Source organism: Eleutherodactylus coqui, chromosome 1 (genome assembly GCF_035609145.1).
Source record: "Eleutherodactylus coqui strain aEleCoq1 chromosome 1, aEleCoq1.hap1, whole genome shotgun sequence".
In the NCBI taxonomy this organism is placed as follows: domain Eukaryota; kingdom Metazoa; phylum Chordata; class Amphibia; order Anura; family Eleutherodactylidae; genus Eleutherodactylus; species Eleutherodactylus coqui.
Genome location: NC_089837.1, coordinates 56,102,847 through 56,119,530, shown reverse-complemented (window position 1 = coordinate 56,119,530; position 16,684 = coordinate 56,102,847). Strand labels below are relative to the sequence as shown.

At 48.9% G+C, this 16,684-nt stretch overlaps 1 protein-coding gene and 2 long non-coding RNA genes across 5 annotated transcripts in view; 2 read left to right on the top strand and 1 right to left on the bottom strand.

Moving 5' to 3' along the window:
* The window catches only part of PLA2G7 (phospholipase A2 group VII), a 77,938-nt gene that overhangs the window by 4,829 nt on the left and 56,425 nt on the right, over positions 1–16,684 (top strand). Inside the window, exon 1 of one of the 3 annotated variants that reach the window (XM_066596366.1) lies at positions 2,966–3,033. The exons of the other annotated variants lie outside the window; for them this stretch is intronic. Coding sequence (XP_066452463.1) covers positions 2,989–3,033 — 45 coding nt within the window. The 5' untranslated portion in view covers positions 2,966–2,988. Of the gene's footprint in view, positions 1–2,965; positions 3,034–16,684 lie in introns of those variants that run through there. 3 annotated transcript variants of the gene reach the window in all.
* On the top strand, positions 3,058–6,501 carry LOC136621130 (uncharacterized). Its single transcript, XR_010791217.1, has 3 exons — positions 3,058–3,328; positions 5,756–5,899; positions 6,239–6,501. It is a non-coding gene; the product is annotated as an uncharacterized lncRNA (long non-coding RNA).
* LOC136609656 (uncharacterized) lies at positions 9,510–14,149 on the bottom strand. Its single transcript, XR_010790054.1, has 4 exons — positions 13,882–14,149; positions 10,234–10,377; positions 9,845–9,943; positions 9,510–9,751 (listed from the first exon to the last, which is right to left on the bottom strand). It is a non-coding gene; the product is annotated as an uncharacterized lncRNA (long non-coding RNA).

The following is a 16,684-nucleotide window of genomic DNA, read 5'->3' as shown; positions in this document are numbered from 1 at the left end:
GTAGTTTTTATTGGTACCATTTTGAGTACATATAATGTATTGGAAAACTTTTATTAATTATTTTTGAGGGCTTATTCACATGTCCGTATGTCGGCCGGGTTTTCACGTCCGGCCGATATACAGTGTCCCTTTCTGCAGGGGGTGGAGGCGGGCCAGGCTGGGCGCAGTGCACTGAGCTCCCGTCCTCTCTGCTGTTTACAATGAGAGGTGCGGGGCAGAGCTAGGTTCCACCCGTCCCCTCCCATTGCAAATAGTGGCAGGAGCTCAGAGCACTGCTCCCGGCCCGCCTCTTCCCCCTGCAGAAAGGGACACCGTATATCGGCCGGGCGTAAATACCCAGCTGATATACAGATGTGTGAATAAGCCCTTATGGCTGTTTCAGATGACCGTATATCGGCCGGGAATTCACGCCGGCCGATATACAGCGTCTCTGTCTGCAGGGGAAGGATGGTGGAAGAGTCGGGAGCAGTGCTCTGAGTTCCCGCCCCTCTGCACTATTTTCAATGAGGGGAGGCTGGATGGGGGCGGGGCTAAATTCCTGGGAATTAGCTCCGCCCCCATCCAGCCTCCCCTCATTGAAAATAGTGCAGTGGGGCGGAGAGCAGGCAGAGAGGGGGCGGGAGTTTAGAGCACTGCTCCTGGCTCTTCCAGCCTCCCCCCCTGCAGAGAGAGACGACAAATACCAGCTGGGCGTGAAAACCGAGCCGATATACGGTCGTCTGAATCCAGCCTAACGCAATACATTGTAGACACACTTGTTCGACTCGGGGCCGTCATACATAAGTAATAGCGTTTTGCACCAAATGGCGAAACCCTGTAAATTTTTGCACGACTGTTATTTCTTCACTTCTGTGATACATGTCGGAGAACAACTCGGGCGTCACATAGTGGCGGCATTACATAAAACTATAGCCCGAACAATATACGAACACGACTACCAATAGGGTGACAAGAGATGCTAATTACTTCATAAATAAAATAAATCTTGGTATTTGTATAGCGCCAACTTATTCCGCAGCGCTTTCAGGTAATTATTACCCCCCACCAAGCTGGGTTCTCATTTTACCGACCTCGGAAGGATGGAAGGCTGAGTCAACCTTGAGCCGGCTACCTGACTCACGCAGGGATTGAACGTGCAACCCTTCAGGTCGTAGGTGAGAGCTTACACTCTGCACCACAACTTCATTACAGCTCACCTAAAAATAGTCACTAGTTGATTAATTATCGTTGGGGGTAAACAGTCGATCGTTTGTCTTTCAAGGATTATATTAAAATTGCAGGGAGGTGTGCGCTTCAGCGATCGCGAACAATTGCTCCGTGTAAGGCCGGTCTCACACGGATGGGTCGGATTCCGCATGCGGGAGCCCACAGCAGAATCCAGCCCTGACGTGGGTACCTGCAACCTATCCGCAATGTCAATGGGTCGTGGGTAGAGATGAGCGAGCGTACTCGGATAAGCACTACTCGCTCGAGTAATTGGCTTTATCCGAGTATCGCTGTGCTCGGGTCTGAAGATTCGGGTGCCGCTGCGGCTGACAGGTGAGTCGCAGCGGGGAGCAGGGGAGAGCGGGCAGGAGAGAGGGAAAGAAAGATCTCCCCTCCGTTCCTCCCCGCTCTCCCCTGCAGCTCCCCGCTCCGTGCCGGCACCCGAATCTTCAGGGACGAGCACAGCGATACTCGGATAAAGCAAATTACTCGAGCGAGTAGTGCTTTTCTGAGTACGCTCGCTCATCCCTGGTCGTGGGTCCAACGGCTTACATTGACTTCAACGGAAGCCGTCCGTGCAGAATCTGCACAGAAGTAGAACACGCTGAGATTTTATTTCCGCTCGTGGAAATCGCAATTGTTATCCACTTATCTGCGCATGCTATATGAAGAATGTAAAACCGATTGATTTCAATGGGTTTGTTTACATGGGCGTATTTACCTGCACACTTCGGTCATGCAAAAAAAAAATGCAGTATGCTCTATTTTCCGTTTATTTGCGCACCCAGTCCCCAAGGAAGAGTGCAAATGTGCGTGCAGTATGCTGAGATGCGTGAAACACGGCGCAATTGTGCAGAAAAAAGAAGACATCTGGATGTATCATTAGACTAACCGGCCATTTCAATCCGTGCGTCTTAGTTTGCCGCTTGCGAATGAATATGCCTTACGGACGCAAATACTAAGAGTGAACTACTGTAATGTGCGCGCAAAAAAGCATCATTCATTCCATAAATACGCATCGCTCGGCGTGCACAAATACGCTTGTGTGCAGGGCGCACAAGGGCTCGTTCACACGAGCGTATTTGCGGAGGGTAATACGCAGTGAATAGAACCCATTGATTTCAACGAGGTCGTTCACGTACGTATTTTTCATGTGAGGTTCGGTCGCGTAAAAGAAGCAGCGCGGTCAGCCGGCGGATAACGCTACAGGCCACTGAGGTGAATGGGACAGAGCAGATATGCAGAATGAAGGACAGCGGCGTCTTTATTCAATGGGCCCTAGGCTTATGTTATTGCGCTCATTAATACTCAGTGTATTTACTCGCAGAACGACCCGCCGTGACGGACGGAACACACAATGTATTTACACATCCGAAACCCACAAACGTCTGTGAAACCGAGACCAAGAGCGTTCAGACGGTGAGATAGAACGGGAGGCCGACAATCTGCACGCAGTTTTGCAGCAGTCGGTCGCGGTTTCCAGCACGGTCGCAGTTTGTACGGTTTTTCAGGCGCGGACTCCATGCTGCTGATTACTGTCCTAACACAGCCGGTCGGCTCATGACTGGCCCCCTTCTCTAATGCTGTCTGCTCTTAGGCTCTCCGCCGTCACACGCAGCTCCCTTGTATTCCCCATAACCCCCAACAGGCTGCAGAGCTCGGCGGCGGGGGGAACGTGGCTGCTGTACTGGGTCTGTACTTCTATAGTCAGATAGCACTGCGCATACACAGCGGCACAGGAAGCCGGTGAGACACTTCCTACAGCCCGCCCCGGGCTCTGTGATGCTGCGGTGCCGCTCTCTCATACACCGCCATGTCGGCCGGCAGGTCAGTGGTCGCCAGGAGGCATATTAGTAGTTTACGCTTCAGTTATTCCTGCTGCCGATTCCAGCCAATGAGGTGGCTGGAATCGGCACCATGTGACTTCCCATTGTGCACGAGCAGTACAGTTCAGCTGCCGTGCACGATGAGAGCTGTGCCCGCGCCTCACGTGACCGGTGACGTCACCGATACTTGAATTTGCCCGCGAATTCCGAGCGCTGGCATCTACAGAGGAAGCTGATGGTTGGAGCCTTTTATACTACTTACAACGTAGGAGAGGAAGATTTCTGCGCCGTGTGTGGTGAGTACCTACCTGAGATTAATGCGCTGTGTGCTGAGTACCTACCTGAGATTAATGCGCTGTGTGGTGAGTACCTACCTGGGATTAATGCGCTGTGTGGTGAGTACCTACCTGAGATTGATGCGCTGTGTGCTGAGTACCTACCTGAGATTAATGCGCTGTGTGCTGAGTACCTACCTGAGATTAATGCGCTGTGTGGTGAGTACCTACCTGGGATTAATGCGCTGTGTGGTGAGTACCTACCTGGGATTAATGCGCTGTGTGGTGAGTACCTACCTGAGATTGATGCGCTGTGTGCTGAGTACCTACCTGAGATTAATGCGCTGTGTGGTGAGTACCTACCTGAGATTGATGCGCTGTGTGGTGAGTACCTACCTGAGATTGATGCGCTGTGTGCTGAGTACCTACCTGAGATTAATGCGCTGTGTGGTGAGTACCTACCTGAGATTAATGCGCTGTGTGGTGAGTACCTACCTGGGATTAATGCGCTGTGTGGTGAGTACCTACCTGAGATTGATGCGCTGTGTGCTGAGTACCTACCTGAGATTGATGCGCTGTGTGTGGTGAGTACCTACCTGAGATTGATGCGCTGTGTGTGGTGAGTACCTACCTGAGATTAATGCGCTGTGTGGTGAGTACCTACCTGAGATTGATGCGCTGTGTGTGGTGAGTACCTACCTGAGATTGATGCGCTGTGTGTGGTGAGTACCTACCTGAGATTGATGCGCTGTGTGTGGTGAGTACCTACCTGAGATTGATGCGCTGTGTGGTGAGTACCTACCTGAGATTGATGCGCTGTGTGGTGAGTACCTACCTGAGATTAATGCGCTGTGTGGTGAGTACCTACCTGAGATTAATGCGCTGTGTGCTGAGTACCTACCTGAGATTAATGCGCTGTGTGCTGAGTACCTACCTGAGATTAATGCGCTGTGTGGTGAGTACCTACCTGAGATTGATGCGCTGTGTGCTGAGTACCTACCTGAGATTGATGCGCTGTGTGGTGAGTACCTACCTGAGATTGATGCGCTGTGTGTGGTGAGTACCTACCTGAGATTGATGCGCTGTGTGTGGTGAGTACCTACCTGAGATTGATGCGCTGTGTGTGGTGAGTACCTACCTGAGATTGATGCGCTGTGTGGTGAGTACCTACCTGAGATTGATGCGCTGTGTGCTGAGTACCTACCTGAGATTAATGCTCTGTGTGCTGAGTACCTACCTGAGATTGATGCGCTGTGTGGTGAGTACCTACCTGAGATTGATGCGCTGTGTGGGGAGTACCTACCTGAGATTGATGCGCTGTGTGTGGTGAGTACCTACCTGAGATTAATGCGCTGTGTGGTGAGTACCTACCTGAGATTAATGCGCTGTGCTGCTATGTGTGGTGAGTACCTACCTGAGATTGATGCGCTGTGTGCTGAGTACCTACCTGAGATTGATGCGCTGTGTGGTGAGTACCTACCTGAGATTAATGCGCTGTGTGGTGAGTACCTACCTGAGATTGATGCCCTGTGTGGTGAGTACCTACCTGAGATTGATGCGCTGTGTGTGGTGAGTACCTACCTGAGATTGATGCGCTGTGTGGTGAGTACCTACCTGAGATTGATGCGCTGTGTGGTGAGTACCTACCTGAGATTGATGCGCTGTGTGGTGAGTACCTACCTGAGATTGATGCGCTGTGTGGTGAGTACCTACCTGAGATTAATGCGCTGTGTGGTGAGTACCTACCTGAGATTAATGCGCTGTGTGCTGAGTACCTACCTGAGATTGATGCGCTGTGTGCTGAGTACCTACCTGAGATTAATGCGCTGTGTGCTGAGTACCTACCTGAGATTAATGCGCTGTGTGCTGAGTACCTACCTGAGATTAATGCGCTGTGTGCTGAGTACCTACCTGAGATTAATGCGCTGTGTGCTGAGTACCTACCTGAGATTAATGCGCTGTGTGGTGAGTACCTACCTGAGATTAATGCGCTGTGTGCTGAGTACCTACCTGAGATTAATGCGCTGTGTGGTGAGTACCTACCTGAGATTAATGCGCTGTGTGGTGAGTACCTACCTGAGATTAATGCGCTGTGTGGTGAGTACCTACCTGAGATTAATGCGCTGTGTGGTGAGTACCTACCTGAGATTAATGCGCTGTGTGGTGAGTACCTACCTGAGATTAATGCGCTGTGTGGTGAGTACCTACCTGAGATTAATGCGCTGTGTGCTGAGTACCTACCTGAGATTTATGCGCTGTGCGCTACGTGTGGTGAGTACCTACCTGGGATTTATGCGCTGTGCGCTACGTGTGGTGAGTACCTACCTGGGATTTATGCGCTGTGTGGTGAGTACCTACCTGGGATTAATGCGCTGTGCGCTACGTCTGGTGAGTACGTCACCTGAGATTTGCGCGACGCCACCTGGCGAAACCTGTCTTATTTGGCAGATTTGTGCGCTACGTGTGGAGACGCGGCCACCCGAGATTTGTGAGCTTTTTTGCAAACTTACGTGTGGAGATGATCCTGACGTTTGGACGCGTTTTGAGAAGAATTTCGCTTCGCTTGCACACAAGCTGACATAACTCGTCGAGGTAAGATGCTGCATCTGCTAAAGTTTTCATTGCGTGCATCTGCTCATACGTGGTTATTTTGCGCATATTTGCAGGTTTTCGCTTGCATCTGTATGTACGCACGTACGTGTGTGTGTGTGTGTGTGTGTGTGTGTGTGTGTGTATATATATATATATATATATATATATATATATATATATATATATATATATATATATATATATATATATATAAAATATATTTCTTCTGACCAGGTTGGGGGAGTAGTGGTCATTGTAAGTGGGTGGAGCGGATCTAGGGATCAGTAATACTGGTGTGATGTGACTGTTAACCTGCTGATTTTTCATCATTTCCTGCAGATCTGACGTCCTTGAGAATGGGAAGGCTGGCAGACAGTGAAGAGACCCTCAACGTTCAGCAATCTTGAAACCCTTCGTTTTTTGGACTGCTTTTTGCCGGTGATTCCCTTTTTTTTTTTTTTTTTATAAGCTTTTTGGAGTATCCTGAAAAACTGCGCAATATTTTACACCGATCGAGTAAACAGGAAAGATCCCCAAACACAGCGGCCTTTGGTTTATCAGGGAATGACACTTGGTGTAAAATCCACATTTTTAATAAATAATAAAACGTGATTTGAATTTGTTTTTCTGTTTTACCTTATTTATGTTTTCAGGCTCCTGATTACCCACACTGTAAAGCCGGCTGCACATGGCTGTGACGGGCTCTGCCATGGAATTCCGGGGCGGAGCCCATCACGGCGGCCCCAAGAGACCCCAATACTTCCGGTTCCGGAGTCCCGCATGATGCCTCAGTGCGCATGGGCAATAGAGCGCGTGACGCACCGCAGCGGCATGTGACGCGATAGGCGTAGAGGCGGTTTCACGCTATTTTCCGCTGTGCTACAGCGGAAAATAGCGTGAATGGACGGCTTCCACAGACTGCAATGGAAGCCGTCCGCGCGTATACCCGCGGCAAATAGAGCATGCCGTGGGTGAGGACGGGTGATTTTACAGTGCGGAATTCCGCTGTGAAATTGCGCACCGTAAGCATTGAGCTATTAGGTTGAATAGATCCGTCTGTGGGAAGGAGCCTTAAGGCCTCATGGCCACTAGCAAAATGGAATAGCTGTTTCTGCAGCGGATTTGCCCCTAGGGAATCATTGGCCATCCCGTCCATTAAACTGATTTTTGCACCCGCGGATGGAATTTTAATAGAATTGCGTTTTTCATGCGTGGGAGAAAAAAACGCGGCATGCTCCATTTTACCGCGGATCGGCCACATTGCTATCACATTGATGTGTGCAGATATCTGCATGCAAAAATTATACAATAGAAAGCTGATTCTACGCGGATTGTATTTTTCTAGTGGACATGAGGCCTAAGGCCGCCTGCAGACGGCCGTGTCGCATCCAGCTGCTCGCAACGGGACCCGACCTGAGCGCCTGCAGCGAGCAGTGCGGAACTCGCCCGCTCCCGCAGCTCTGACTCATGTGCCAGCAGACGGCATATGCGCAGAGCCGGCAGCCAGCGAGTGGCGTTTCTGTACGGGGCTTTGCGAACCCCGCACAGAATTAGAGCATGGCGCGGTTTGTTTCCTGCGCGTGATTTCGCGTAGACAAACCACGGCCTTCTGCATAGGATTGCGTATTGAAATGCAATCCTATGCAGGCGTGTACAGCCGGAAATGTACGGTGCTGCGTCTGGCATAGACTGAAGTGGCAGCGGTGCGCACTCGTCATCAGCTGATTGGCAGGGATTCTGGGAGGCAGGTCACCACTTCACTGTGCATAGATCATCAGTACTGGAGTCCCAGGGACCACTTTTAACCCCTTGCCACCGCAGCACGTGAATGTATGTATATGTTAGGAAGCAGCTTTCTGGAATGGACTTGCATTTGCATCCTACAGATCTGAGCCCACACCATCTACTGCTGAAGACTGTTGCTAATGACAGTTGGCCTCCCACAGCCAGAGGGGATGGGTGAGACAACAGATTCCCGCTGTTAACCCTTTCCAGTCCAATGTCGGCCCTACCCCGACATCATAATTTCCCTCCACAGCTCCAATGTCGGGGCAGGCCCCACACTGCAGTGCAGGAGTGGATCTGCACCCGATCGTCAGGCACATCGGGTGCAGATGCACTCCTGCACTGGTCCTCATCGAGGACTCCCGAGGAGAAGGCAGAAAGGGATTTTAATCCTTTCTGCCTTCTCCTTTACACATTACTTAGCGCTATGTAATGCATAGATTCTGGCCGGCGATCATGTGACCGCCGGTGTTACCTGACCCCAGCAGTCACATGATCGCCGAGCCGGGAGGCAGAAGGAGTACGGAAGACGCCGAACAGGTAAGCAGGTCCCTCCCTGCACCCTCCTGAACTCTGTCAGATCAGGAGGGTGCAGGGAAAATGTATTTTTTCTCACCCATTCTCCCCAGAACCAATTTATTTGGAGCTGGGGAGAATGGGTGAGAAAAAATAAATGGATTGGAAAGGGTTAATGCTTTGCATGCAACGATTGCTCTTATTTCATTAGGTTTTTGCATGTAATCAGATATACTTCAGTCTAAGCCGACCTGAGTATAAGCCAAGGTACCAACTTTTACCCCAAAAACCTGGGGTCAATTATTGACTTGAGTATAAGCCAAGGGGTAATATTAGGTACCTTGGCTAACACTTGGATCGGCTATACTCGAGTATGCATTGTGGCTGCTGCTACAGGCCAAGTGGGCAGTATTGTCCGGGTCTCCTGGACTCATGGTTAGTGTAGGAAATAGCGGTATAACCAGGAGCTTAGAAGTTCGCCCGCTAGCTTCACGTTTTGTCTACAATGTCAAGTAATACCTGTTCTTTATAATCAGCCTATCTGTTAGTAGTGGTTGCATTTTTGGCTTCTGTATGCAGTGTTTTCTATCTCTGTGTATTCTGTTCTGTCTCTGTTATATGCCATGCGTGTGTCCTGTTCTGTGGCTCCTAGGATCAGCTATGGCCCAGTTCCGAAGACCGCTGGGCCGCCCTCTTATTTGGGCGATGTCTATGCTTAGGTTGGGCCACTGTCGACCCCCCCCCCCCTCCTTAGCACAGGGTTAGTTGCATGGATTACATTTTGGGTCCCATTTGTACATACTAACATATCATTAGGGCCACAATGGGTACATTTCTGAAAACAATACAAACAGGGGTATCCATTTTGGGGTGTCAGTGCACATGAAAATGATGATTTTTGGTGGAAAAAAAACTTAGAATAGCACATTAGCCGAAATAAAGCCATATTATAATTTTTTTTTTATCATAATTCCATTAATTCCTGAAAATGTGTGATCTAAATACTCCTCACACCACTCAGTGAACACAAACGGGTGTACTTTGTAAAATAGGGTCATTTTAGGGGGTATGTATTCTGACACCCACGAGCCTTTGCAATCTTGGCTCGGTGGAGGAAAAAGGATTTAGCAAAATGAGGAAAAATGAGGTTCAACTTGAATGTCTCCAAAATGGTTCCAAACAAAGGATGTTTTTGCAAATGTGCGTCCAGAATAAAGTGAACAGATGGAAATATATGTTGGCAGAGATTTGTAGAGTATGCTGCACATATGAGATGTAACATTTGTAAATGTTAAAAAATTACAATGTCTTCAAAACTGTCAATATTAATTTTAATAAATATACCCAACTTCTAACTGCCCATTTTTACCACTTAAACGAAGTACAACAAGGCACAGAAAAAACAATGGAAGAATCACTTCGATTTGCAAACATGCCCATCTTGAAAGCGTCCTACTGAGCCAACATCTAGGACCGTCAGTCTCTCTGCTGCTTCAACAATGATTGTGAGCAAACGCAGTGTGGTAATCTTGAAATAACTTATCAGCTCACCTGTAAAGAAGAAGGAAAAAAGTTTGCAAGAAAATAAATAAAAGCTTAGTCTATCCAAAAATACCCCCCCCCAAAAAAAAAAAGGTGAGTCACCGGCAAAAAGCAGTCCATAAAACGAAGGGGTTCAAGATTGCTGAACGTCGAGGGTCTCTTCACTGTCGGACAGCCTTCCCATTCTCAAGGACGTCAGATCTGCAGGAAATGACGAAAAATCAGCAGGTTAACAGTCACATCACACCAGTATTACTGATCCCTAGATCCGTTCCACCCACTTACATTGACCACTACTCCCCCAACCTGGTCAGAAGAATCAAGAATCTTATTTTTATATATTATATATACACACACACACACACACACACACACACACACACACACGCGTGCGTACATACATATGCAAGCGAAAACCTGCAAATATGCGCAAAATAAACACGTATGAGCAGATGCACGCAATGAAAATTTTAGCAGATGCAGCATCTTACCTCGACGAGTTATGTCAGCTTGTGTGCAAGCGAAGCGAAATTCTTCTCAAAACGCGTCCAAACGTCAGGATCATCTCCACACGTAAGTTTGCAAAAAAGCTCACAAATCTCGGGTGGCCGCGTCTCCACACGTAGCGCACAAATCTGCCAAAAAAAGACAGGTTTCGTCAGGTGGCGTCGCGCAAATCTCAGGTAGGTACTCACCACACAGCGCATTAATCCCAGGTAGGTACTCACCACACAGCGCATTAATCTCAGGTAGGTACTCACCACACAGCGCATTAATCTCAGGTAGGTACTCACCACACGTACCACACAGCGCATCAATCTCAGGTAGGTACTCAGCACACAGCGCATCAATCTCAGGTAGGTACTCAGCATACAGCGCATAAATCTCAGGTAGGTACTCAGCATACAGCGCATCAATCTCAGGTAGGTACTCAGCACACAGCGCATCATTCTCAGGTAGGTACTCAGCACACAGCGCATCAATCTCAGGTAGGTACTCAGCACACAGCGCATCAATCTCAGGTAGGTACTCAGCACACAGCGCATCAATCTCAGGTAGGTACTCAGCACACAGCGCATCAATCTCAGGTAGGTACTCAGCACACAGCGCATCAATCTCAGGTAGGTACTCAGCACACAGCGCATCAATCTCAGGTAGGTACTCAGCACACAGCGCATCAATCTCAGGTAGGTACTCAGCACACAGCGCATCAATCTCAGGTAGGTACTCAGCACACAGCGCATCAATCTCAGGTAGGTACTCACCACACGTAGCGCATTAATCTCAGGTAGGTACTCACCACACATAGCAGCACAGCGCATTAATCTCAGGTAGGTACTCACCACACAGCGCATCAATCTCAGGTAGGTACTCAGCACACAGCGCATCAATCTCAGGTAGGTACTCAGCACACAGCGCATCAATCTCAGGTAGGTACTCAGCACACAGCGCATCAATCTCAGGTAGGTACTCAGCACACAGCGCATCAATCTCAGGTAGGTACTCAGCACACAGCGCATCAATCTCAGGTAGGTACTCAGCACACAGCGCATCAATCTCAGGTAGGTACTCAGCACACAGCGCATCAATCTCAGGTAGGTACTCAGCACACAGCGCATCAATCTCAGGTAGGTACTCACCACACAGCGCATTAATCTCAGGTAGGTACTCACCAGACGTAGCGCACAGCGCATTAATCTCAGGTAGGTACTCACCACACAGCACATAAATCTCAGGTAGGTACTCACCACACAGCGCATCAATCTCAGGTAGGTACTCAGCACACAGCGCATTAATCTCAGGTAGGTACTCACCACACAGCGCATTAATCTCAGGTAGGTACTCACCAGACGTAGCGCACAGCGCATTAATCTCAGGTAGGTACTCACCACACAGCGCAGAAATCTCAGGTAGGTACTCACCACACAGCACATAAATCTCAGGTAGGTACTCAGCACACAGCACATAAATCTCAGGTAGGTACTCACCACACAGCGCATCAATCTCAGGTAGGTACTCAGCACACAGCGCATTAATCTCAGGTAGGTACTCAGCACACAGCGCATTAATCTCAGGTAGGTACTCAGCGCACAGCGCATTAATCTCAGGTAGGTACTCACCACACAGCACATAAATCTCAGGTAGGTACTCACCACACAGCGCATTAATCTCAGGTAGGTACTCAGCACACAGCGCATTAATCTCAGGTAGGTACTCAGCACACAGCGCATCAATCTCAGGTAGGTACTCAGCACACAGCGCATTAATCTCAGGTAGGTACTCAGCACACAGCGCATCAATCTCAGGTAGGTACTCAGCACACAGCGCATCAATCTCAGGTAGGTACTCAGCACACAGCGCATCAATCTCAGGTAGGTACTCACCACACAGCGCATTAATCTCAGGTAGGTACTCAGCACACAGCGCATCAATCTCAGGTAGGTACTCAGCACACAGCGCATCAATCTCAGGTAGGTACTCAGCACACAGCGCATCAATCTCAGGTAGGTACTCAGCACACAGCGCATCAATCTCAGGTAGGTACTCAGCACACAGCGCATCAATCTCAGGTAGGTACTCACCACACAGCGCATTAATCTCAGGTAGGTACTCACCACACAGCGCATTAATCTCAGGTAGGTACTCAGCACACAGCGCATCAATCTCAGGTAGGTACTCACCACACAGCACATAAATCTCAGGTAGGTACTCACCACACAGCGCATTAATCTCAGGTAGGTACTCAGCACACAGCGCATCAATCTCAGGTAGGTACTCAGCACACAGCGCATCAATCTCAGGTAGGTACTCAGCACACAGCGCATCAATCTCAGGTAGGTACTCAGCACACAGCGCATCAATCTCAGGTAGGTACTCACCACACACAGCGCATCAATCTCAGGTAGGTACTCAGCACACAGCGCATCAATCTCAGGTAGGTACTCACCACACAGCGCATTAATCTCAGGTAGGTACTCAGCACACAGCGCATCAATCTCAGGTAGGTACTCAGCACACAGCGCATCAATCTCAGGTAGGTACTCAGCACACAGCGCATCAATCTCAGGTAGGTACTCAGCACACAGCGCATTAATCTCAGGTAGGTACTCACCACACAGCGCATTAATCTCAGGTAGGTACTCACCACACAGCGCATCAATCTCAGGTAGGTACTCAGCACACAGCGCATCAATCTCAGGTAGGTACTCACCACACAGCGCATTAATCTCAGGTAGGTACTCAGCACACAGCGCATCAATCTCAGGTAGGTACTCAGCACACAGCGCATCAATCTCAGGTAGGTACTCAGCACACAGCGCATCAATCTCAGGTAGGTACTCACCACACAGCGCATTAATCTCAGGTAGGTACTCAGCACACAGCGCATCAATCTCAGGTAGGTACTCAGCACACAGCGCATCAATCTCAGGTAGGTACTCAGCACACAGCGCATCAATCTCAGGTAGGTACTCAGCACACAGCGCATCAATCTCAGGTAGGTACTCAGCACACAGCGCATCAATCTCAGGTAGGTACTCACCACACAGCGCATTAATCTCAGGTAGGTACTCACCACACAGCGCATTAATCTCAGGTAGGTACTCAGCACACAGCGCATTAATCTCAGGTAGGTACTCACCACACAGCACATAAATCTCAGGTAGGTACTCACCACACAGCGCATTAATCTCAGGTAGGTACTCAGCACACAGCGCATCAATCTCAGGTAGGTACTCAGCACACAGCGCATCAATCTCAGGTAGGTACTCAGCACACAGCGCATTAATCTCAGGTAGGTACTCAGCACACAGCGCATCAATCTCAGGTAGGTACTCACCACACACAGCGCATCAATCTCAGGTAGGTACTCAGCACACAGCGCATCAATCTCAGGTAGGTACTCACCACACAGCGCATCAATCTCAGGTAGGTACTCAGCACACAGCGCATCAATCTCAGGTAGGTACTCACCACACAGCGCATCAATCTCAGGTAGGTACTCACCACACAGCGCATTAATCTCAGGTAGGTACTCACCACACAGCGCATTAATCTCAGGTAGGTACTCACCACACACAGCGCATCAATCTCAGGTAGGTACTCACCACACAGCGCATCAATCTCAGGTAGGTACTCACCACACAGCGCATTAATCTTCCTCTCCCACGTTGTAAGTAGTATAAAAGGCTCCAACCATCAGCTTCCTCTGTAGGCTCGGAATTCGCGGGCAAATTCAAGTATCGGTGACGTCACCGGTCACGTGAGGCGCGGGCACAGCTCTCATCGTGCACGGCAGCTGAACTGTACTGCTCGTGCACAATGGGAAGTCACATGGTGCCGATTCCAGCCACCTCATTGGCTGGAATCGGCAGCAGGAATAACTGAAGCGTAAACTACTAATATGCCGCCAGGAGATGCCTGACAGGATTGGGCGGGAAGGATGTGCTGACGTCACGGCCGCCCACAGCGGAGGGAGAGCGGGGAGGGACTGGGCGGCGCTGAGGGGATAAGATACTGCATATCACACACTAGAGTGTAGTGTGAGGGGATAGTGTGTGATATACGGTGTAGTGTGCGGAGATAGTGTGGGATATACAGTGTAGTGTGAGGGGATAGTGTGTGATATACAGTGTAGTGTGAGGGGATAGTGCGGGATATACAGTGTAGTGTGAGGGGATAGTGCGTGATATACAGTGTAGTGTGAGGGGATAGTGCGTGATATACAGTGTAGTGTGAGGGGATAGTGCGGGATATACAGTGTAGTGTGAGGGGATAGTGCGGGATATACAGTGTAGTGTGAGGGGATAGTGCGGGATATACGGTGTAGTGTGAGGGGATAGTGCGTGATATACAGTGTAGTGTGAGGGGATAGTGCGTGATATACAGTGTAGTGTGAGGGGATAGTGCGTGATATACAGTGTAGTGTGTGGGGATAGTGTGTGATATACAGTGCAGTGTGAGGGGGTAGTGTGTGATATACAGTGTAGTGTGCGGTGGTAGTGTGTGATATACAGTGTAGTGTGCGGTGGTAGTGTGTGATATACAGTGTAGTGTGAGGGGATAGTGTGTGATATACAGTGCAGTGTGAGGGGATAGTGTGTGATTATACAGTGCAGTGGGAGGGGATAGTGTGTGATATACAGTGCAGTGGGAGGGGATAGTGTGTGATATACAGTGCAGTGGGAGGGGATAGTGTGTGATATACAGTGCAGTGGGAGGGGATAGTGTGTGATATACAGTGCAGTGGGAGGGGATAGTGTGTGATTATACAGTGCAGTGGGAGGGGATAGTGTGTGATTATACAGTGCAGTGGGAGGGGATAGTGTGTGATTATACAGTGTAGTGGGAGGGGATAGTGTGTGATTATACAGTGCAGTGGGAGGGGATAGTGTGTGATTATACAGTGTAGTGGGAGGGGATAGTGTGTGATTATACAGTGTAGTGGGAGGGGATAGTGTGTGATTATACAGTGCAGTGGGAGGGGATAGTACGTGATATACAGTGTAGTGTGAGGGGATAGTGTGTGATATACAGTGCAGTGTGAGGGGGTAGTGTGTGATATACAGTGTAGTGTGCGGTGGTAGTGTGTGATATACAGTGTAGTGTGCGGTGGTAGTGTGTGATATACAGTGTAGTGTGAGGGGATAGTGTGTGATATACAGTGCAGTGGGAGGGGATAGTGTGTGATATACAGTGCAGTGGGAGGGGATAGTGTGTGATATACAGTGCAGTGGGAGGGGATAGTGTGTGATTATACAGTGTAGTGGGAGGGGATAGTGTGTGATATACAGTGCAGTGGGAGGGGATAGTGTGTGATATACAGTGCAGTGGGAGGGGATAGTGTGTGATATACAGTGCAGTGGGAGGGGATAGTGTGTGATTATACAGTGTAGTGGGAGGGGATAGTGTGTGATTATACAGTGTAGTGGGAGGGGATAGTGTGTGATATACAGTGCAGTGGGAGGGGATAGTGTGTGATTATACAGTGTAGTGGGAGGGGATAGTGTGTGATTATACAGTGTAGTGGGAGGGGATAGTGTGTGATTATACAGTGTAGTGGGAGGGGATAGTGTGTGATATACAGTGTAGTGGGAGGGGATAGTGTGTGATTATACAGTGTAGTGGGAGGGGATAGTGTGTGATTATACAGTGTAGTGGGAGGGGATAGTGTGTGACAAAAATACATGATGTAATAGCAATAATAATAGCTTATGTTAGCCATTACAAGGTATCATATCTACAAGATTACGTGGTTCTCTTGCAGGGAACAATCACATTATGCTCTACTGGCTAACACAGTACCAACACTTTGTTATATAAGGTGTAATATATAATATATAGTATGAGATAATAGTAGGTGTAATTTACAATATATAGTGGGTATAATTTACAATATATAGCATGAGACGATGGCGTCTGTGATATAGTGTAGTATGTTACCTAGGGTGTAATTGACTATATAGTGTGTAATATACTGTGTAGTATGGTATACTGTATAAGGTGTAATATACTACACAGTGTGAGAGGATAGTGTGTTATATACTGTATAGTTTGAGGGGATAGTGTGTGTAATATAGGGTGTAATATAGCCTGAGAGGATGTATATTTTGTATTTCGGCCGCACTACAGTAGCGGTGAGCGATTCCAGCGACCTGATTGGTTGTTGGGTACACACCCCCCTTTGGAGATCTGCACGAGTGAGTGGCCCGTTAAATAAGCAGCAGCACGGCCGTAGAAGGGTCGGCAACTCACTCTAACCCCTAAACCCTAACCCCCCGCTGGTCTCGTGAACTAGTACTTGTGCAGATCTCCGAGGGGGGGGGGGGGTGTACCCAACATCCAATGAGGTCGCTGGAATCGCTCACCGCTACTGAAGTGCGGCTGAAATACAATATATGCTGAGAGGATAGTTCATGTTGTATGTGGTGTGATATACAATTT